The sequence below is a fragment of the Periophthalmus magnuspinnatus genome, chromosome 13 (assembly GCF_009829125.3).
Source record: "Periophthalmus magnuspinnatus isolate fPerMag1 chromosome 13, fPerMag1.2.pri, whole genome shotgun sequence".
Classification (NCBI taxonomy): domain Eukaryota; kingdom Metazoa; phylum Chordata; class Actinopteri; order Gobiiformes; family Gobiidae; genus Periophthalmus; species Periophthalmus magnuspinnatus.
The window spans coordinates 27320723-27343984 of NC_047138.1; the positions used below are offsets into that span (position 1 = coordinate 27320723).

The 23262-nt window shown below is 39.2% G+C and overlaps 1 protein-coding gene across 1 annotated transcript in view; it reads left to right on the forward strand.

The window, feature by feature from the left end:
- LOC117379870 (calsyntenin-2-like) overlaps positions 1-23262 on the forward strand; it is a 463825-nt gene that overhangs the window by 269637 nt on the left and 170926 nt on the right. The window contains exon 3 of the mRNA XM_055225785.1: positions 17167-17362. Coding sequence (XP_055081760.1) covers positions 17167-17362 — 196 coding nt within the window. The remainder of the gene's footprint in view (positions 1-17166; positions 17363-23262) is intronic.

Here is a 23262-nt window from a genome sequence, read left to right on the forward strand (position 1 = left end):
AAAGTGTTTACTAAAAGGCTACGACAAAGAAGGTATCGTTCTTTTAATAAACTCTAAATTTGAGTGGGACCTCTGCTAAGGCACGAGTCCTATACTGTAGCTGTTTCCAATTTTATTTTATTTTATTTTATTTTTTGTTGTCTCATGTATCCCGTAGACATAGACTGTATATATGAATGGACATAGCTAACGTGCAAGTCGCCATGTTCTAAATAGTAAGTGATCATGGGCACCACTCCCGCTCCATCGATTCTGGTTCCAATTCACTTTCTATTAAAAAACTGTCTCCCATTTCTCTGTAACTGCTGCTGTCAGCCTCGTCATTTTGGTCTTAAAACGTTCGCATTGACCCGCTGTACATGATCCTCACGTTTTAATTTTGCTACTTTGTCCGTAAATCCAGATATGAACCAATCAGGCGGCTTCTTTCGCCGAGGTCGCTCCTGTTAGCGTTAGCAACAGGCTTGATTGACAGCGTTGCTAAGTGCTGACTCCCTGCTAAACCTGCAGTGCGCGTGGGAGGAAGCGTTACCTTGAACAGCCTCGCTCTGGATTGGCTGTTTGGTTGCTATGATACTCGGCTCCAAATTCACCGCTATAACCGCTAGCCTCAATGAGCTTCATTTGACTGGAGAGGAACGCCGTGGGTGACATCACACTCATTTAGTTCACTTCTTACACAGTCTATAGTACAAGGTAAATAAATCTGTTCAATATTTTCTAGTTTTTATAATATTGGTGTTAAAAATCGTTCTTAAAGGCGCAGTACGTCTTAAAACGGTTTGCAGTGGTCAAAAGTTATTCCTCACTTACCCCATGCATTCGGACCATACTAATTATCTCCTGCGATGAGCACTTTTCACAGCTTTCCATCGTTGAGCTTCGTTAGAGGTTTAACCAGTGATTTATTGAAACACCTTTTGTCTTATATAATATACGATTTACAGTTGCAATGGAGAAAAACGAAAGATCACCAAGTAAACGCAGAAGAAGGAGGCAGGTTTGGAAACACTAATGCCAAGAAGATGTGGCAGCTCACCCATTGTTCCCCACATCGGCATCTCAAAATCTAACCTAAACGTTTCAGATGCGTTTGTACAATTGAAATCGTGACATGGATGACTCTGAGATGCATTATGTTGACTCTTGACCCATCACTTGCACTTGAAGATTTAAAAAAACAAAACAAATCTTCATAAAAAAAATAAAAAAAAATAAAAAAAACCCTGAGCCCTTTCGCTCTTGGTTAATCTGTGCTCATGACTCTAACCCAGTGGCTTTTGGAGATGTATATTCAGATATTCACACTCCTCTATCAGGCCTCCATAACTCCACCTCTGCCTCCTCTTCCTTATTTTCTTCCTCTTTCCCCCCTCCTCATCTTCTGTCTCTTATTAACGTTTGTTTAACCAGGAAAGTCCCATTTAGACACTCATCTTATTTTCACAATAGTCCTGGTTAAGACAACAGCACAGACCAGTCAAAACATTTACAAGAGTGTGTTATAGTAGTAGTAAAGTAGTAAAGTACTGCGCTTAAGTAAACATTATAGGCATCCGTGCTTTACTTAAGTAGATGTTAAAGATTTTACGTTACTACACTAGAGAGAAGGTATCAGTACTTTCTACTTTCTTTTACTCCACTACATTTTCGAAGTGGTAGTTCACGTAAAACTTTTTTTTTTTTTTTTTCCTTACTGTTTAAGACTTGCTGAAAAGAATGAGGGTTTATTTTTAACACATTTGTAGTTTGAGCAAAAAAATAATAATATTTGATTCAGTTGTTTCTGTTGAAAACAAATCTTGCGCTGAATCTCGTCTCCTCTTCCTCCTCTGCATCCGCTTCCTCATTTCCCTCATCTTCATCCTCTGCATCCTCTTCCTCCTTTCCCTCCTGTTCCTCTTCCTCATCTCCCTCCTCATCCTCCCGTGCGTCCTGTTGCTCATTTCCATCCTTTGTAACCTATTCTTCCTATCCCTCTTCTGCCTCCTTTTCCTCTTGTTCCGCTTCCTCATCTCCGTCCTCTGCATCCTCTTCCTCCTCTCCCTCCTCATCCTCCCCTGCTGCCTCTTCCTCATCTCCATACTCTGACTCCTCTCCCTCCTCATCCTCCCCTGTTTTCTCTTCCTCCTATTCCTGTTCCTCTTCCTCGCCTCCATCCTCTGCATCATCTTCATCATTTCCCCTGTTCCTTTTCCTTGTCTTCATCCTCTTTCTCCTTTCCCTCCTCTTCCCCATGTCCATCCTCTGCATCCTCTTCCTCCTCTCCCTCCTCATTCTCCCCTGGCTCCTGTTCCTCGTCTCCACTTTCTGTATCCTCTTCTTCCTATTCCTTGACTCCCTACTTTCTCTCCTGTTCCTCTCCATCCTCTTCCTCCTCTCCCTCCTCTCCCTCCTCTCCCTCCTCATCCTCTACTGCCTGCTTTTCCTCATCTCTATCCTTCTGTATCCTCTTCTTCCTAGTCCTCTTCTCCCTACTTTCTCTCCTGTTTCTCTTCCTCCTCTCCATCTCCTGCATCCTCTCCCTCCTCATCCTCCCTTGCCTCCTCTTCCTCGTCTCCGTCGTCTGCATCCTCTTCTTCCTTTCTTTCTTGTCTTTCGCCTTTCCCTCCTGTTCCTCTTCCTCATCTCCATCCTCTGTATCCTCTTCTTCCTATTCCTCTTCTCCTTACTTTCCCTCTTATTTTTCTAACTCTTCTCCATCCTCTGCATCATCTTCCTCCTCTCCCTCATCCTCTTCCTCATCCTCCACTGCCTCATGTTCCTCGTCTCCATCCTCTGTATCCTCTTCCTCCTTTCCATCCGCTCCTTTCTCTCCCTCCTCTCCCTCTTCCTCTACTCCGATACTGAGACGTGTTCACTGAAACACAGCATTGACCCGGAGGTGAGCTAAACTTCTGACACTTACCACTGCGCTCCCAAGCTCGCGGCCCCTCTTCCCCATCTTCCTCACTCTCCTCCTCCTCTTCCTCCTCTGTTTCGTCTGCCTCCTCTCCCTCTTCATCCTCCTCGGCTTCGATAATGAGAGGTGTTCAGTGAAATAGAGCATTGGCCTGGAGGTGCGCTAGACTTCTGACACTTAGCACTGCGCTCCCAAGCTCGCGGCCCCTTCGCTAATGGCCAATCATTAATTTCCACTTGATTAAATGAAAACGTAGCTGTGCCCTGGGGAGAGTGGGCGATAACCGCTGCATGCAATCAGGTGGAGGAGAAGAGACTGTCAGCCCATGTCCACAAAACTACTACTAAAGACTACCCACGATTTGACATGCTGACACTTAAAGGTCCTATATTACGCAAAATGGACACTTATGAGCTTTAAGTAATGTTATAATGCTGTTACTTCATCAAAAAACATACCTGGAGTTGTGTTTTGTTTCATTCGCACATGTTTAAGTAATCCTGTTTTATTCGTTTGTCTACATCTCCAAAGCTCAAAATGCTCCGTTCCATCTTGTGATGTCATAAAGCGGTAGTTGTTGAGTTAGCAGCTACCTTTTAGATTTAGTTCAGCAGAGATTGGCAATTTCAAAGCTGAATGATTCAAGTGAGGGTGTATGGAGTTTAAAAACACAGTGAAGCACTTCCTGTGTTACCACATGACATCACGAAGTCGAACAGAGTGTTTTCTGCTTTAGAGAATTACTCGGCTTAAATATGCAGAGTTTGTGTGTTAAATATGTGTGAATGAAACAAAACACAACTCCAGGTCTGTTTGTGATAAGGAAAAAACATAGATATAATAACATAGACCAAAAAACAGCATAATATGGGCCCTTTAAAGTGGCTCTTTCATTTTTTGTTGTGAAAAGTCCTTATAAACTGTGAATAGTTACATAGGAATGCATAAGGTAAGTGAGGAATAACTCTGGACCACTGCAAACAGTTTAAAATGAACAAACTACTTGTTTTTTATGACAGTAAAAACCAGACAGAGCGCCTTTAAGGAAATTGTGGTGGGTTTTGTATGTGTTTAAACGTGCACTACGTCATTTTTCAGGTTGTGGGTTAGATACAGTACATAATGTTACAGCATTGCCTATAATGTCCCAAACTATGGTATTAAACGTGTGCATCTTCATGGCTGTAAAAGAAGCCACCAGGCCAAGGTACAGATCAGATCTATGAAGAGGCAGCTCCTTTAAGCCAATAACATGACCATGACCAGTTTTAAGTTACACTAATTTGAGTTTTTTCAGTCCGATTTAAACTGTATTAATTAGGCCCAAGCCCTTACAAGCCGTAGGGCCTATTGCACTCATTGTTGCAGTCTGTTTCACGAAGTTGCGCGCTTCACACACAACTTTGTGCCCCCCATCGCCCCCTTCCCTGACTCCTGAATCCTAGCATATGCATATTTGTATGGGATATGCATCAGCGTCAACATTTGCCCATTGACTCAATGTTGACAAAGGCAGCGTGAAGCACTCGTGTCCCCAAACACACTCATGGCATCTAGCTCTATCCAAGCCCCCATGCCACAGGCACGGGCCATATTTATTACTGCTAAAATGAATGGAAGTCATTACTACTACTACAATTTAACAATCTATGGCTTTATTTGGTGATATGGTTGGGTTCACTCACAGTTCCTATATTTTGGGTATTTACTAAGCAACCCATGAGTTTTATTTGGATCTCATTTTCACAAATCAGCCCCATTAAAAGGTATTCATTGATTTCTACATCTACTAATTAAAACATATTGCATTTGTTGCCTGGAGGAGGTTAGCTATCCACAAACCAGGATCAGATCGGGCATCCAGTTTAAAACAAGATGCATTACAGGTGGGTAATTAGCTGTAGGGGAACACACCTGGGACAGTCCAATGGAAATAAGTCACTGTTGGGGTGAGAGTTAGCATCTAGTTAAAGCCATTCGTTTTAAAAAGGAAGAGTCACAAAGCAAGTGGTTGTGTTCATAAATTTGTCCCTTTTAAGTCTAAAGCCAAATGAGACTGAGACACATTTAGAAAACAGCGTACTGGATAATGAGAGACTGTGGTTTCGTTACTACCAGGCCTCAGGTGCTAACATCTGTTCTACCTCTGCCCAAGACAATGCACTGCTCCCTACAACACTGCACTGCTCCCTACAACACTAAGGACTTATTTAGATCTAAACAGAAAAGTGTGTTTGTTTGTTTGTTCGAATTATTTTGGAAAGGGTTTTTGGGAACATCCTGCTTCCTTTCTTTTAGGTACATTTTATGAATATTATGGATATTACTGATCCGAAGGTTGGCGGTTCAAATCCCAATCTTGACGTAAACATCATTGGTTGAGTGGTCAAATCCACTGACCCACAGGTTGGGGTTGCGATTCCAGCTCTCACAGATGAATACTGTGGTTGTGTCCTTGGGCAAGACACTTAACCCACCTCGCCCCCAGTGTCTGTGTGCACTGGTGTATGAATGTGTGTGTGAATGTGTGAGTGGTTCCTTGAGTGCTTTAAGTGACTTAAAGGTGGAAAAGCGCTATATAAAGATGAGATCATTTACCATAATTTATTTATTTGTGTTATTATTTTAATCAGGGGTCTCCCACCTGAAGCTTGGAAGTTATTACCTCTCCATTGAGCTCCAAGTAGCTCCCCAAAGGATTTAGGAGTTATACATGTTACGCTTGAATAATTCTTAAAACGGTGAAAAGCAGACCTAGTTCATTTTAAATCAGACCTATTTTGCAAAATCAACTTTCGACAGACCTTTTAACCATTTTATAGTTGTTTCCTTCTCATTTATCCTCTTGAAGTTGTTTTTGGAGTGATTCGTGTATGTTTGAGCGATCTTTAATCACTGATTTTCAAGATGCCATATTGTCGATCAATCTCAGCTTTCTCCGCCAACGGTACACGCCCACTGCTCTGTACTTACTTTGTTCTCCAATTTTATTTTCTTAATCAGTGATAAGCGTAGGATTCGGCAGTGCTGTGTAGTCATTTTGGGACAAATGAAAAAAATCTGCTGCATGCTAGTGTGATCTGCAGCTATCCATCAACTATTTGTTATGATGACAGTTGCTCCCACTGATCGCAGTTTTCTAACCGCGGAAATCAGCAGAATTGTTTCTTTCATGAAGTCATTTTAGATGAATATTGCGATTTAAAATGTGCAAATTATAACATAATGATCCATGGGTGTCATAGATTATTACTGTAGAGCAGACACAAGCACAATATGTGTTCTTTAAAAGGTCTGCAGCAGTCTAAAGTGTTCCCTCACTTTGTAACGCATCCTAGTGTCCGAACTATTTACCACCATCAGTTTCTAAGCACATTTCACAACTTTCACAGACCAGACCAGGATTTTTCAGTAACTGAAATGCAATTAGCACTTCAACAGAACACTTCCTGATACTCTAAGGACAAAATGCTTCATAATTAGACTCAGACAGCACACATCAATCTCAATCCTACTCCAAGAGCTGCTTTTTAGCTTTCTTTGAACTTCTGAGCTTTGGTATACTCAGAAGTACTTTTCATTCATATATCGTTCTCACTGTAAAACTTACTTAATGTTATAAGAGTGCCATATGCCAGGCTGTTCCAAAAGCCTGGATAATGCAATATAGGGCTGTTAAAGTACATAAAAGTCTGAAAAAGCCCTTGGAGATTCTTGCCGTTCTGGCTTTGAAAGATGTTTCATTATGAGCTTTATATTTGAGTTATTAAAGAAGTAGTCTTTGTGTTCTAGTTCACCTCGACCCAGGGCCTTATCACTTCATCTTATAATTATACTGATATTAAATTGATTTGAATGTGTTCTCTTCACTGTTAAATGAACTCCGATAGTAGTCTTAAGCACTTGTACTTGTTTAAATCCCATGCCATTACTGATAGTCAAATGCTGAAAATCCCTCCCTAAAGTTTGTCTCATTATTTCCTCATTACGTGGTTTGTTTTGATGCTAAGGCCTTACCCAGAGCCAGACACTATTTTTGGGATTACATTCTCACTTCCTCTGACCTTTGCTTTGCCGCCACATGCCGGATTTGTGCGAGTGAAAAATTAACAACCAGAATAACACAGTGACCTTAATTAAACAAGGACTTTTTCAAATATTGTTAGAAACTGCTACAATTGCATGCAGATAAAAAAAGCACAAATATGCAACTCACAGTTATTGCACATCCTAACACCTCTCTAGGAAGTGAACCCTTGACATAATTACAGTCAAATTGTAGGTTTAAAATGTGTTTATTTAGTTTGAAAGCTCCTATAATACACAAAATTGACTCTTGTGAGCTTTAAGTCATGTTATAATGCCGTCACCTCCTCAAAAACAAACCTGGAGTTGTGTTTTGTTTCATTCACACTTCATTATTAGTCTGTCCACATCTCCAAAGCTCAAAATGCTCTGTTCTACCTTGTGATGTCATGAAGTGGTAATTTTTAAGCTACCTTTTAGCTTTAGTTCAGTAGACATTGGCAATTCCAGGGTATAAGTTATCCAAATGATTCTAGTGAAGGTGTGTGGGCTTTAAAAACACAACGAAGCACTTCCTGTATTACCATATGACATCACAAAGTGGAATGGAGTGTTTTCTGTTGGAAAGAAGGATACAGGATACAACTCCAGGTTTGTTTATGATGAGGAAACAACATTATAACATAGATCAGATAATAGTGTAATATGGGCCCTTTAATTTTTGATATTTTTAAAAGTTCTATGAGGAAAATGAATGGGAAATGCAACTCTAGAACCTTAGTGGTCTTCAAAATGGTGGACTGGTGACTTCTTCAGTGATTCTGTCTTGGCTGGTCTATTACAACTTTGACCAGTCCTGCGTGATTGGGTGTTTGAAAGCTGTCAATGAAAAATATCGTTGCCAAATATGGGCTAAAAGTTTGGACCGATACTGATATCTGGCAACATCTTCGAACATTAATGATCCTGATACTAGAATCGGTTCATCGTCAATAAATGTACAGTGTGTATATCTTTAAACTATCGTCTCTTCCATGTGCAGAGGTGTAGAGTAGCCAAAAAGTGTACTTAAGTAAGAGTAAGAGTAAGAGTAACGTTACTTCAAAATAATATTACTGAAGTAGAAGTACATTTCTCAAGTAGCCCTATAGCCTTGCGCATTTGGTTTACACAGCATAATTCAGACATGTCTTTGACTGGATGTGACATTGGAGGTAAGCTTGTATTTTTGAGCCAGTGAAGCACACTGATGTCTGCTTACGTTTACCCCGGACAGACCTATAGTGAATATTAATATGCCCCAGATATTGGCTGTATTTCTTGCTCCAGCTGCGATGGGTTTTACATTACCTATTGGAGACCGTGGCTTCATCTGTCACTCGCTGTCTCACTCCGCTGCTCAGTACAATTTGGTGATTTCTGTGTCCCAGCGTGTTTCCTATATAATGTGAACAGGGCCATTTAACTCTGATAAGTCATTGTTCAGGCAGCACAGAGGGGAAGACATCCGCCCTCTGCCCTTACACACCGGGCTGGAGAGTAAAGGAGATGCGGGAGGACGACATGGAAAATTGTGCTATAAAAACCTTAGTTAGTCACGGGCCAGTAATTGACTTAAAGGTGCACTGTGGAGCTTTTCTGGTGGAGTCAGCCACCTGCTAGTTTCCACAGAAATGCTTTTGCTTCTACAGTTTATCCATGTAGCGCATTTAAAACAACTTCAGCTGAGCAAAGTACTTCACATAAACAAATACACATGTAACACGATACATAGGAAAAGGACGAGAAAGTATTAAATGCCAGGGGGGAGAGGTGGGTTTCCAGGCAAGTCTCAAACTGCAATAAAGACTGAGAGGATCTGACAGGCAGAGGGCGCTGTTCCATAGTCTGCGCGCTGTGCTTGTTCATAGTTGGTCACATGTTTGTTCTAAGTTTAATCTATGTCTCACTGCGCGCCCTAAGACCCACGTTTGAGTCACGACACAAAATGGTTGTACTTGTTCCCGGCCCGTTTTAAACCTACCTTCTCCTCTGTGTCACTGCCCCTATGGCTCATCTCTGTAGGCGGATTGTCATGACTCCAACATGAGCAGATGGAGAGTAGAACATAGGAGGAAATATGGTGAACTGAAGAAGGTAAAACATAACAGAACCACAGGGCTTCCCAATCAGGGTCCAGCGTCCCCTAGTGGTACAAGAAATCATTGCATAACGTTCCAGTATTTGAACCATAAGACACACATTTGGTCGTTTTAGATTGAGTAGTTTATTTGAAGTTAAAATTCTACACAGTTATGCTTTTTTTTAATTCATGCAGGCAAAAATGAAATGCTCTGTTCAACCTCGTGATGTCATTTGGTGGTAATCCAGAAAGCTTTGAAGCTAGCAGCCTATTGATTTTAGCGTTGATACATTCCTCAATGCACCACAAGGGGGCACATTTTGTGGGACTGAATTACTTCTACCTGTTCTGTATGAATAAGATGAAGAAAATATATAATAAATACAGGTTTGAACACAGACTATATATAAAAATGGTCATAGCTAACCTGCCCTGGTCATAGCTAACCTGCCGTGCACTTCTGGCTCCATCGACTCTGGCTTCAATTCACTTTCTATTGAAAAACTGCTGCTCATCTCTCTGTAACTGCTGCTGTCAGTTTCATCATTTTGGTCTTAAAATGTCCGCATTATCCTGCTCTACATGATTCTGGTATTTTTATTTTGCTATTGCATCTGTAAATCAACATCTTTCACCAAGGTTGCAGTACGGGCGTGAAGGAGTGTTACCTCAACAGCTTCGCTCCAGATTGGCTCTTTGGTTGCTATGACACTTACAGTCGGAATTCCTATTATGGGACTCAGCTCGAAATTCACTACTATAACTGCTAGCCTTGATGAGCTTCAGAAAAAATCAATTTTGTGCATAACTGCTAAACCTTATGACAGAATATAAAGTCCCTCTTCACATGTTGGCAGCCCTATTCCTTTTCACTGGATCTGGTGTTACTTTGAATCCAGAGGTAAATTATCTGTCACAGGTGCAGCCTCTAAGTGGTCTCAATGGGTTTTGTAACAGTCTGATCGAACATGCTAACACCACTGCTACATGCGCTATGCTAATGTCACCGGCCTCAGTCACTTCACTTTACTCCTGCTACTGCTGTTACATGAAGAAAAAACATAGATTAAAAGATAAGATATTATAAGATTTAAAGGTCTGAGTCTGACTTTGGAACATGAATGAAGAATTACAGGTCCCATATTATGCAAAATTGACTCTTGTGAGATTTTAGCCATGTTATAATGATGTTACCTCCTCAAAAACATACTTGGAGCTGCGTTTTTGCTTCATTCACACTTGTTTAAGTGACTCTTTATTATTAGTCTGTCTCCAAAGCTCAAAATGCTCTGTTCCACCTTGTGATGTCATGAAGTGGTAGTTTTCAAGTTAACAGCTGCCTTTTAGCTTTCTTTCAATAGAGATTGGCGATTCCAAAGCTGAAATTGTCCAAATGATTCTAGTGAAGTTGTATGGCATTTACAAACACAGTGGAGCACTTCTTGTATTACCACATGACATCACAAGGTGGAACAGAGTGTTTTTTTTGTTTGAGAGAAGAACTCTACCTGAATATGCAGGGTTTGTGTGTTAAACGTGCGAATGAAACAAAACACAACTCCAGGTCTGTTTGTGAAGAGGAAACATTATAACATAGATCAGAGAATAGTGTAATATGGGCCCTTTAACTGTTAGCTCTTCCCACTATAGTTGATTCTCTCTTCAACTTGCACCATGATAGAAAAACACTGCCAAAGTTTGTTGTTTCTACATGGTTAGTGGGAATGTTTTTGTTTTTTTTTTATGCATAGGTGACAATCTTCTGTCCATGAACTGATTTGACAATACTCTGCATGGTGTAAAACCGACTTGTGTTTACATCTATGCTTTAAAGAAGACCTACTGTGCTTGTGTCTTCTACATAGTCTGTGACACCTGTAGACCATTATGTCATAATTTGGACATTTTAAATCACAATATCCATCTAAAACGACTTAATAAAAGAAACAAATCAATGTTGGAAAACTGTGGTGTCCAGTGGGAACTGACGTCACTGTAAATGTCATCACAACAAAGAACCGTGTAGTTGTCAACTCCTCCTATGGATAGCTCTGCATTTCATTAGCGAGCAACGTTTTATTTTTTTTTTTTTTTTGAATTTGTACCAAAATGACAAAATCCTATGTGTATTGGAGAACGAAGTGCATCGCAATGGGCGTGTACCAGTGACATTGATAATGGCGGCAGATGAGAGCCATGACATCTTGACTACAGCAGAATCACTCTAGTTAATTTTGCAGAATAGGTCCGCTTTAACTATGTCAGAGAAAAATATGTTGTATTTTAAAACAAAATACTCATTCAGTTTCTCTCTAGGAACATTAAAATAAGTTATTTAATGCTTCAAATGTGTTAGAAACTTTTGATAAAAAAAAAACTTTTGACGTTTTTAAAATTAAAACAGTATTTCAGACAAAACTCCCTGCATAGTGGTGGACAAACTGCATTACAATAGCATTTATATTTGACATATATCTCCTTAAATCATCCAACGCCTCGCAGCTTGAGTTGTGTTCAGGTTCCTTATGAGTCTTACATTGTCTTTTTATTCTAGTGTTGGGACTTTTGGCTTGTTTATGGGATCCAAATCTTTTGGATATGTTCATTTAAAGAGTTGTTTAAAGGACTGAGTCTTTTACTATTTATTTACATGACAGAAGCGTGAGTGAGTGTGACGTCACCCATAGCGTTTGGCTCCAGTCAAATGAAGCTCATCGAGGTGAGTGGTAAGGGCGAATTTGGAACAGATTTCCATATTCGGAAATCTGACTGCGAGTATCATAGCAACCAAAGAGCCAATCCGGAGCAAAGCTGTTGACGGTAATTCTCCCTTCCGCTCGCACTGTTGGTTTGACAAGGGGCAGGCGCTTTCACATCCACTTTGTAGTAGATGAGTTTGGAGTCATTTCAAATCACATCATTTTGGGGTAAATAATCAAAACTGGCCTTGTATATCAGCTTCTCTGGATTCTAAATCGCTGTCGGCCATGAAAAGAACCATAAGTTTGATCTCCAGATGAGATGCTATAGCTTTGTCTGGAATGTTCAACAGTATGGCATTAAACTTGTCGATCTTCATGAAGACAACCAGTGCCAAGATACAGGTCAGATCTCTGGAGAGGCGACTCAGCTCACAGGAAGAGTGCATGTCTTTCCTATATATTTTTGAGCAATAAAAATATGTGACTGAATAAATGAAAGAATACAAGTTTATTGCCATACTGTGGAACATTCTAGGCAAAGTGTCACCATGGAAACTAGCAAATGGAATATCTGTATAATGAGTACATCACTTATAACCTTAGACTGTGTAAAGAAGTGGACTAAGTGAGTGTGAACCCAGAGCGTTCAGCTCCAGTCAAATGAAGCTCATCGAGGCTAGAGCAGTTATAGCGGCGAATTTGGAGACGAGTTTCTTTTTTGGAACTTCGACCATGAGTATCATAGCAACTAAAGAGCCAATCTGGAGCGAGGCTGTTGAAGGTAACGCCCCCGTCAGTCAAACCTGTTGCTAATGCTAGTGGGAGTGACCTCGGGGGAAAGAAGGCGCCTTATTTGTCTGTTATTAACATTCATATCTTGATGTACAGACACAATAGCATAATGCAAATACCAGGATCATGTAGAGCGGGTTAATATGAAAATGTTAAGACCAAAATGGCGAGGCTCAGTGCAGCAGTTACAGAAAGAGGGGCTTTTCACGCTAAGGAATCGCTCAAAAGAGCCAACTCACATCACTATTCTATTCACCAAAGAAACAATAAAACTCTCTCTCTATATATATATATAGAAGAAAGACTCCTGGGAATTGTTATTATTAGAAATCCTGTTAAGCTTTGTACCAGACGCTAAAACATCTCTCATGAAGACCTTGCACACAACACAAAGCACAAATAGTTTACCTTGTGGTGCAAAAATGGACTTTTCCTGGAGATTGTAAGGGATTATTTTTGTTTTGTGTTGAAAAACAAGAAAATACGTCAATGGAGGATTAAACCAAACAGTTCAATTGTTCATTTCAAAACTCTTTCAAGGTCTCGGGGAACTTTCTAATTCTGTACAAATGATATTGAGGCACAATTGAAGTGACTTTGTCTAGACAGAGATGGATAATAAGGTTGTGTTTTTAAAGGTCAGATTCACTGTAGAAATGGAAGACTTTTCTATACTGTTATAAACTGTTAAAAATAACTTCATCTCAGTCTGTACAGAACAGATCATAATTATGACAGTGGCTCAGTTGGTACAGCGATTGTCCACCAATCTGAAAGTTGACAGTTAGATCCATTGACCCGCATGTTGATGGTGTGATTCCAGCTCCTAGAGATGAATGCTGTCATTGTGTCCTTGGGCAACCCACTTCAGCCTTAGTGCCTGCGTACCCTGGTGTGTGAATATGTGTGTGATTGAGTGAGTGTTACCTTGATGTGAAGTGTTTTGAGAGTCCTGCAGGTGGAAAAGCGCTATATAAAAATGTGACCTACAGTACAATGCTCAAAAGGCCATACTGTATCTAACTAAACTTCCTAAGAAAAAACTGAATCGTAAAACAAGTGTATTTCATATGTTTGATTGAGTAATTCGGTGTAGTATTATTAATGATGGTTAATGACATTTTTATTTAGCTGTTTTTCATCTTCAAGACACTCAAAGCACTTTAAATCAAGGAACCATTCATACACCAGTGTACACAGACACAGGGGAAAGCAACGTGGGATTAAGTGACTTGCCCAAGGACACAACAACAGCATTAATTTGTGGGAGTTGGAATCGCACCACCAACCTGTGAGTCAGTGGATCAAACTGCTCAACCAATGATGTTTATGTCAAGAGTGGGATTAGAACCGCCAACATTGGGATGACTGGGCAAACAATGTACCAACTGAGCTAGTGTGTAGTAAGTTTGTTGAAAACTACCAGCATTTAGCCCTGACTTAGATAATGAATAAGTTTCGAATCTATTTGTGTTGTAAAAGCCAAACGTCTTCACTCCTACACCATTTTGTCCAGCTGACAGATTTAACTTTGGCTTTTACTATGGATCAAACCTGGACAACTGAGGGATTACACAGACATCTATTAGTGTTGTCATTTTATATTTCAATTTTGTTTGCAGTTTGTTTATGTTAAGAACTTTGGAGTACACATTTAATTTATGTGTTTAATATTCAACAAAGGAAACAGGAACGGGAAGGACAGTTATTTGGGCTTTTTTTTTTTTTTTTTTTTTTTTTTTTTCAAGTATACTTTGACCCTCTGTGCCAACATTTAATCAAATCAGGTTTTATTAAATTGAACCTGAAGTACAAGTTCAGAGTTCGAGTTCACGAGTGTTTCATAACTGATTTACACATTATCATCTCATTAAAATGGTGGATCTCGTTTGATGAAGTGTTTGACTACATGGTGATTTATTAACTTATATAAAACCCTTTTTTTTTTTTTCTTTTTTTTTTTACAAATTAAATAAATGTATCCCACAGATTCATCTTCTTGGGGTCATTTACATGTGTGTCTATCATGATTTTACTTGCCATTTGAAAGTAATAGTTATAAGTGTATTAGATCAGCCATGAAGCAACTGCACTAAAAAGGCAGTTTACGTTCATTTAGTGATGGACACATACTTAGAAAATGTATTTAGTTACAGAATACTGAATACCCAAATTAAAATGTGTTTTGCAGCGTCTTTCGTTACACGGTCCAATCAGAGTACTGCATTCTGAATACTTTGAATACTTTTACACCACGTTGCATTGAAATACTAGTGTAAAAAACGTGACATATACATACAAACAGATTTATTTTTGTTGCCTTGTTTGTTATGCAGTCATTTGTGTCTAATTATAGAAGGCTAGAGCGTGTTTCTTTTTTCTCACTAATGCCGTGCAGTTCAAAGTCAAAATTGTGTGATCAAGTACTGCAATGTATTCCTTTGATTTTAGAAAAGTAACTGTTTTCTGATTCCACCAAATGAAAAAGTAGCTGTACTTTAATACAGTGTATACAGTGTCGATGAAACATTCTGCACCTATGAAGATTTGAACTTTGAGAGAGTTTAAACGAGAGAGAAATGTGAGAAAATGTTAATACCTGTGTGAGAAAAGTGTATAATGTGTGTGGTGAGGGGTTTTACAGCTGCAATAGATATATAATAATTGTAAAAAATAAAGCTGACGACTTCGCGGATTTCACCTATTGTGGATTAATTTTAGAACGTAACCACCGCGATAAACCAGGGACCGTTGTATTTATGTATTCAGTTACTTTCCAACACTGTGTTCATTATGATTAGATGCTGTTAAAATTCCTCCTTTTTTGGTGCACATCCACAAAACTAAATTACTGGGTTTCAGATGACAGCATTCTATTGGACAATAATATTTATAAACAGATGCGAGGCAGCTAAAGTGAATACTGTCAAAATGTACTTTTCTATTTTTTATTACATGTGAGTTTTTGGGTCTAGTCACTAATATAAATGATCAGATTCAACATTTGTGCATTTACCTTTTGCATATTTCATGGCAAAGTACAATGTTATTAATGTTAGACCTGATCATTTCTTTTAGTCACTAGACCCTAGAAATTGCTACATTAAAAGAAAAATCTGAATTTTAACAATATTCATTTTATCTGCCCCCATCTGTGTTATTTGTATTACTGGCCTGTAAAATGTTGTGATGTCATCAAACCCGGCAATTGGTCTTTTTCCGATTTAACAATGTTTTTTCTTTCTTTCCTTCTTTTTTATTTGTCAGGAACCATGTATAAATTCATTAATCTTACAAAGAAAAGATGATTTGTACCAGATTTAGCTGCTGCTACTTTCCATCTCCAGTCCCCAGGCAGGTGAACACACATTAAAAATACACATTCATTACAATTACATTATAAGACTATGTGAAGATAGAGGGGCAAGAGCCAGTTTTTCCTTTTTATTACATCATAATTTGCCATAAAATATCCAAAAGGTAAATGCACAAATGTTGAACCTGATGATTTACTTTAGTGACTAGACCCAAGAACTCACATGTAATAAAATAAAAAGCACATTTTGATAATATTCACTTTAGCTGCCACACAACTGTTTATACATATTATTGGCCAATAGAATGCTGTCTTCTGAAATCCAGTAATCTAGTTTTACTTTGGCCAGGGGTGCGATTTATACTGGTGCAAATTATTTGTGAAATTATTAAAATGTATAATTTTAATTTTCTATAATATTACAGTATCTACTACTCCTGTACCGGTGGAATTTTTTAATTTCAACATTACAAAACTTAAAAGACATCTGAGAAAGACTGAACAAAAATGCCCCCTAAAAGAAAATCTTATTCTGCTGAGTCTGAGTCATACAAGACAAGTCTTCAGTTTGCTGTCTATGCTTCATGTAGCTGAATAAATATAAATGTATTACGTTAATGTGCTGTACTGTCATTCAGCCTGTTGTTCTCTATTTTATTGTTATTATTATAAATTTCCTTTAAAGATAAAATGTCTGTTCTTGATCTCAGATTTTGTAAAATAAATTTCCCCAAAAAATGTGACTTATAGTCCAGTGTGACTTATATATGATCATTATCATGCTTTTTTTTTTTTTTTTTTTTTGGCTGGTCCGACTTATACTCTGGAGCGACTTAGAGTCCATTTAGAATACATATTTACTGTATTTGGTAAATACATATTCTAAATGGTCACATGGTCACATTTTTTTTTTTTTTTTATCACCTTCAAGGCACTCTTTAGCTCTTTACAACAAGGAACTATTCACCCATTCACACACACATTCATACACACATTCACACACACATTCACACACACATTCACACACACATTCATACACACATTCATACACATATTGACACAATAGGCCAATATCAGTTCATACAGATGGGGGCAGCTAAAATTTTAATTGTTAAAATGCAAAATGATGCTGTAATAGGGTTTATTCAGTACTTGAAAATACCAGGTACCTTTGGATATTTCATGGCAAAGTACAATATAATCAATAGAAAAACTCTCTTGCCCTCCATCTGAGAGTAGGACGAAACCCACCCAACTCTACACCACTGACCACCTTCCCCTCTCTTCTTCTTCTTCTTCTGTTCAGGGGAAATCTGCGCGTTCACCATCCACGGAGCAGAGGCCCCGTTTGAGGCGGTGGTGCTGAACGGGACATCTGGAGAAGGGCAGCTGAGAGCGAGGGGGCTGGTCGACTGTGAGCGGCAGAAAGAGTACACGTTCATCATACAGGCCCACGACTGCGGCTCGGGACCGGGGGGCACAGAGGCCAAGAAGTCGCACAAGTAAGTCAACGGGCCGATCAGAATGGGACACAGATATGGAGATGTATATGTAGGGTTTTGTGACGCACTTTGGGGAGATGAAGCTGGATTTAAATGTGAGAAATAGTAGCCACCAGCCAATTTAATGGAACTTGGCGTAACCATTTTTTTTTGCCATAAAGGACCAACCTCAAAGTGATTTGGAAAATATTTTTGCCAGATGTCGTTCCAGTAGCAACCAAGTACAGAACTCTGGTTTGAGTGGGGAACAAGAGTAAAGTGCCTAACAAATACCTGTCTAATAAATACTGCTATCAATTATATTTAGCAGTAGTGGAGGAAGTACGCAGTTTTGTTACTTAAGTAAAAATACAGAGGTAAAAAGTTACTCAAGTAAAGGTAAAAGTATCACATAAAAACAAACAAAAAATCTACTTGAGTAAAAGTACAGATACAGAGGTAAAATGTTGCTTAAGTAAAAGTAAAAGTATTTAGTGTGTTAAATGTCGTGATATTGATTCAAAATAAAACATATTTCGGTCAATAATAGAAATACAAATAAATGTCTTAATATTTCTTATGAATTTTATGTATTTATTTTTGTTTGTTCAAAGCCAAAGCTTGAACTCGAAAACTTTAGTCAGGATTTTAAAACAAACATGGTAAAAACAGCTCCTCAAATGATATGAAAAGTACTTTTTACTTTGCTGTCCAGTTCAAAAATGTAGTGGAGTAGAAAGTACAGATACAATTCTCAAATGTAGTGCAGTAAAAGTAAAACGTATCCACTGTAAAATGTACTTAAGTGAAGTACAGACACCTACAAATTCTTAAGTACAGCACTTTACTACTTGTACTTCATTACCTTCCACCACTGGTATTAAGTATATCAAAAGAGGAGAAACAAGTGTTAATGTAAAAGGTGCCTTGCCCAAAAACACAATGACGATATGAATCAGGCACGCTTTGAACCGTTAACACTCTGGTTCAAGGGTAAACACTCAACCAATTGTGCCACTCTCACTCTGAGTGTTGATTTTGGTCCTAATTCCCATCGTTCTTTAGAGCTGTTGTCCAAAATACATGGGAAAAATTGGGAAATGGGGATCCTGGTTTATCTTTTTTTTTTCTTTTTTTTCCCCAATCCACCTGCGTGTTTCAGCATTTTATTCATTTTCTGTTAAATCTCATCAACATCCTTTCTTGAACCCTGCGCGCAACTACGGCCGTATCCCCTGGTGCCTACAATTCCACTTCGGAGAGGTCATCTGATCAGAACAGTTTGTCACACTTGTTGGTTTCCTGCGGGGGGAGCTGTCTTGTGAAATTGCCTGTGCTTGTCCTGCTCTCTCCACTCCACCTCCTCACCCCACCTAACTGCACAGACTCTGGTGCATCATGGGACTTATAGACACCGGCCTGACACTATCGTACTGTCTAAACCTGCTATTATGGGCCACAAAGGTTTCAAGGCGTCACAAATGTTCAAATCGGTGGAGTGTGGTGTGCTTTTGAACGGGATTTGGGAGAGTGTGTGTGTGTGATCTGAGCATAGACACACTGCCTGGCCAAAAAAAAAAAAGTTGCGACCTGGATTTAACTAAGCAAATAGGTATGCGCCTCCTCCAGTTAATCAGGTCTAGGTTCAGCAACAGTCTGTGCTCAAAGAATGAGGTCAGCTGACACCTGAATATACTGAATGACCAGGTTATTCCATCAATTTTTGGATTTTTTCTTCCCTGATGGCACGGGCATATTCCACAATGATAATTCCAGGATTCGTCAGGCTCAAATTATGAAAGAGTGGTTCAGGGAGCATCATTTTCACACATGGATTGTCCACCACAGAGTCCAGACCTTAACCCCATTGAGAATCTTTGGGATGTGCTGGAGAAGCTTTGTGCAGCGTCAGACTCGACCATCATCAATGCAACATCTTGGTGAAAAATGAATGCAACACTGGATGGAAATAAATCTTGTAGCACTGCAGAAGCGAAATCGAAACAATGCTACAACGAATCCGTGCCGTAATCAAAGCTAAAGGCGGCCCAATGAAATATTAGTGTGTGACCTTTTTTTTTTTTTTTTTTTGGCCAGGCAGTGTATAAATGGACATAGCTAACTTGCTAGCTGCCACGCTCCAAATAGGAAGTGATCATGGGCGCACTAAAGCACCAGTTCGCTTTAAATTAGAAAACTGTCACTTCTCTCTCTGTAACTGCTGCTCTCAGGCTCATCACTTTGGTCTTAAAATGTTGGTATGAACCTGCTCTACGTGATCCTGGTCTTTTTATTCGCTATTGTGTCCGTAAATCAAGTTATGAACATTAATAACAGACAAATCAGGCGCCTTCTTTCCCTGAGGTCGCACCCATTAGCATTAGCAACAGGTTTGATTAATAGCGGGTGCAGGTGAGAAGGAGTGTTACTTTCAACAGCCTTGATCTCGATTGCCTCTTTGGTTGCTATGATACTCGCGATCAGAATTCCTAACACAGAACTCCTCTCCAAATTCACCCCTATAACTGCTAGCCTCAATGAGCTTCATTTGACTGGAGCTGAATGCTATGGGCGACGTCACACTCACTTAGTCCACTTCTTTATACATCCTATGAGAGTGATGGACACAGAAGCGCAAGATACAAACTCAGAAAACAGCAAAAACAATTAGACGACTATGACTCACTTCTCATAAAGTCGTAAAGTTTAAGTTTTAAGTTTAAAATGTTACTGTTGACCTTATTCAGCCTCGTCAACTTTTGCCATAAATGCTCCCCAACCACGTTTACTTTGTGGTGGCACTTCCTGTTAAGCGAGAATCCCATTCATTTCAATGGAGAATTTGGGAAAATATTTGCAGCTAAAATCTGATATAAAGTAGGCTGATTTGTGCAAAATGTTCAAAGTTCATGTGTCAACACTACACTAATTCTCTGAGAGGCTTTAAAACTGCTCTGTAGTCCGTATAGAACTTATTTGCTGTCAAGATCGGCAACGCCCATGGCAACTTCTGGAATAAGGGAGCTGCCGAAAATGCCGAGTGTGAGAGACACTATAGCGGAGCTGAATTAGTGGGACAAAATGTGCACGAACAAAGGCGTGCCACGTGCCACTGTCTATGCTCCACAGACAATTAACACCTGCCTTTTCAACGTGTGAAAATAACCAAACATTTTCACTCTCATCATCTTGACAAACCCAGCAGCTCTGCTAAACATCTCATTGCACTCTGTAATACTTAATATGCTCCTCAGCTCGAACAATGTACTGATTTAAAGAGCCCATATTACACTATTTCTGATCTTTGTTATAATGTTGTTTCCTCATCACAAATATATATCCAGTTCCACCTTGTGATGTCATGAGGTAATACAGGAAGTGCCCCATTGTGTTTTTAAACTCCATACACCTTTACTAGAATCATTTGGATGATGTTGTCTATCTCTATGCAACTAAAAGTAAAAGGTAGCTGTTAACTTGAAAACTACCACTGTATGACATCATCAGGTGGAACAGAGCGTTTTGAGTTTTGGAGATGTAGACAGTCTAATAAACTAGGATTGCTCAAACATATGTGAATGAAACAAAACAGAACTACAGGTATGTTTTTGAGGAGGTAATAGCATTATAACATGGCCTAAAGCTCATAAGAGTCAGTTTTGTGTAATAAAGGACCTTAAACTGGAGCAGATTATCCCACTATAGCTCAAGGTTGTACTGGGATCGCTCCTGACCTGTCACCGAGAGATGGATACCAGTCGATAAAAGCGGGTCTTTAAAGGACAAACCTGGACCAGCTCTGGCCCTGTCCTGGTTTAGCCTTAGCGTTAGTGTTAGCATTAGCCTGCCTTATGTCCTTATGTTCTCTTCTATTGTGATCCTCACTGGACATTTTGTCAAACTGCAGAGGTGAATACTGACGCTCACGGGAGAGAGGAAATGTAATGTTAAAATGAGAGTCATAATGGTATAGTAGTAGTAGCACGAGACAAGAAGCAGCAGTAGTTGTAGCAGTAGTAGTTGTAGTAGTCGTTATTGTATTAATTGTAGCAGTAGCAGTAGTACTAGTAGTAGTAGTAGAAGACTTAAAGCATTAGTAGTTGTTGTTGTTGTAGTAGTAGCAGTAGTACAAGTAGTAGTACAAGAAGATTTGAAACAGTAGCAGTAATAGTAGTAGAACACTAGAAGTAGTAGTAGTAGTAGTAGCAGTAATAGTACAAGACTAGAAGCAGTAGTAGTAGCAGTAGTAGTAGAAGACGAGAAGTAGTAGTGGTAGTAGTTATACAAGACTAGAAGCAGTAGTAGTAGTAATAGTAGAAGTAGTAGTAGAAGAAGACTAGAAGCAGTAGCAGTAGTTGCAGTAGTAGTAGCAGTATTAGTAGTAGTTGTTGTTGTAGTAGTTGTAGTAGTAGTAGTAGTAGAAGACTAGAAGCAGTAGTAGTAGTAGTTGTTGTTGTAGTAGGTGTAGTAGTAGTAGTAGAAGATTAGAAGCAACAGTAGTAGTAGTAGAAGACTAGAAGCAGTATTAATAAAAATAGCTGGCTAGTAGTAGTATTAGTAGTATCAGCATTAAATCCAGCTGTAGCTGCATCTTGAATTCTGTATAATACTAGAGGAGGGAAAAAATGTATTTTCTGTTGTAGCTGTTGTAGTAGTAGTTGTAGTAGCAGTAGTAGTAGTAGAAGTAGTAGTAGTAGTCGTATTAGTAGTAGCAGTAGTAGTAGTATTGGTGGTAGTAGTAGTGGCACCATGGATTCTGGAGAGAAGAAAAATCCCACACTGGTTTAGTCCCACTCTCTTGTTTTCTGTCATTCCAAACTCCTTTGAGCACATGTATGTATTAATCATATACAGCACTGGCCGGTCCCACTTGTGCACCTAGTTTTCTGACTCCTCTCTGGAGCGTCACCCACATCCCTCTTTCATACTCTCCTCTGTCTCTGGACTTCAGTGTTTGGACGTTTTATCAGAGTGCCCTGGTTTTAAAAGTAGTTTGCAGTTTGACTTTTATGGCGTCCTTATCTCACAAAAAGGTTATTGTTTGCTGTTCAAAGACATACGCTGCAGAAATGACTGGAGCGTGCTATCACTCCAAACATCTTAATAGTGTTTTTAAATGGAATGCTTAGGCTGAAGAGCTGGAACGCCACATTTACAGTAAAGGAAATAGTGAAAGCAGCTGCAGCAACAGTACTATTACATGCAGTAGAAGCAGTAGTAGTAGTAGTTAAAAGTTAGTAGTAGTTACTTAGTTAGTAGTAACCTAGTTAGTGCTAACCTAGTTGTAGTTGTACCTAGTAGAAGTACCTGAAGCAATCGTAGTAGTATCAATAGTAGTAGGTAGTAGTTAGAAGTAGTGGTTAGTGTTAGTAGTAGTAACCTAGTTAGTGTTAACTTTGTTGTAGTAGTACCTACAACTACTACTTCTGCTGCTGCAGCTACTTCTGGTAGCTAGTATTAGCAGTAACAGTAGTGGTAGCAGTAGTAGTAGATATTAGTTAGTAGTAGTAGTAATCTAATTAGTGGTAACCTAGATGTAGTACTACCTAGGAGAAGTACTTGCAGCAGCAGTAGTAACAGTATTAGTGTTGGTAGTGGTAGTAGTCATTAGCAATATTAACCTAGTTAGAGGTAACTAAGTTGTAGTAGTACTTAGTAGAAGTAGCTGTAGCTGCAGCAGTAGTAATAGTAGTAGTTGTAATAGTAGTAATTGTAGTAGTAGTTGTAGTAGTAGTAGTAGCAGAGTAATAGTAGAAGTAGTTTTAGATACCTACCTAGTAGAAGCATCGCACCAACAGTAATAGTAGTAGTAGTAGTAGTAGTAGTAGTAGCTGTAGTAGTAGTTGTAGTAGTAGTAGTAGTAGTAGTAGTAGTAGTAGTAGTAGTAGGCTAGAAGCAGTAGTAAAACAACAGGCTAGTAG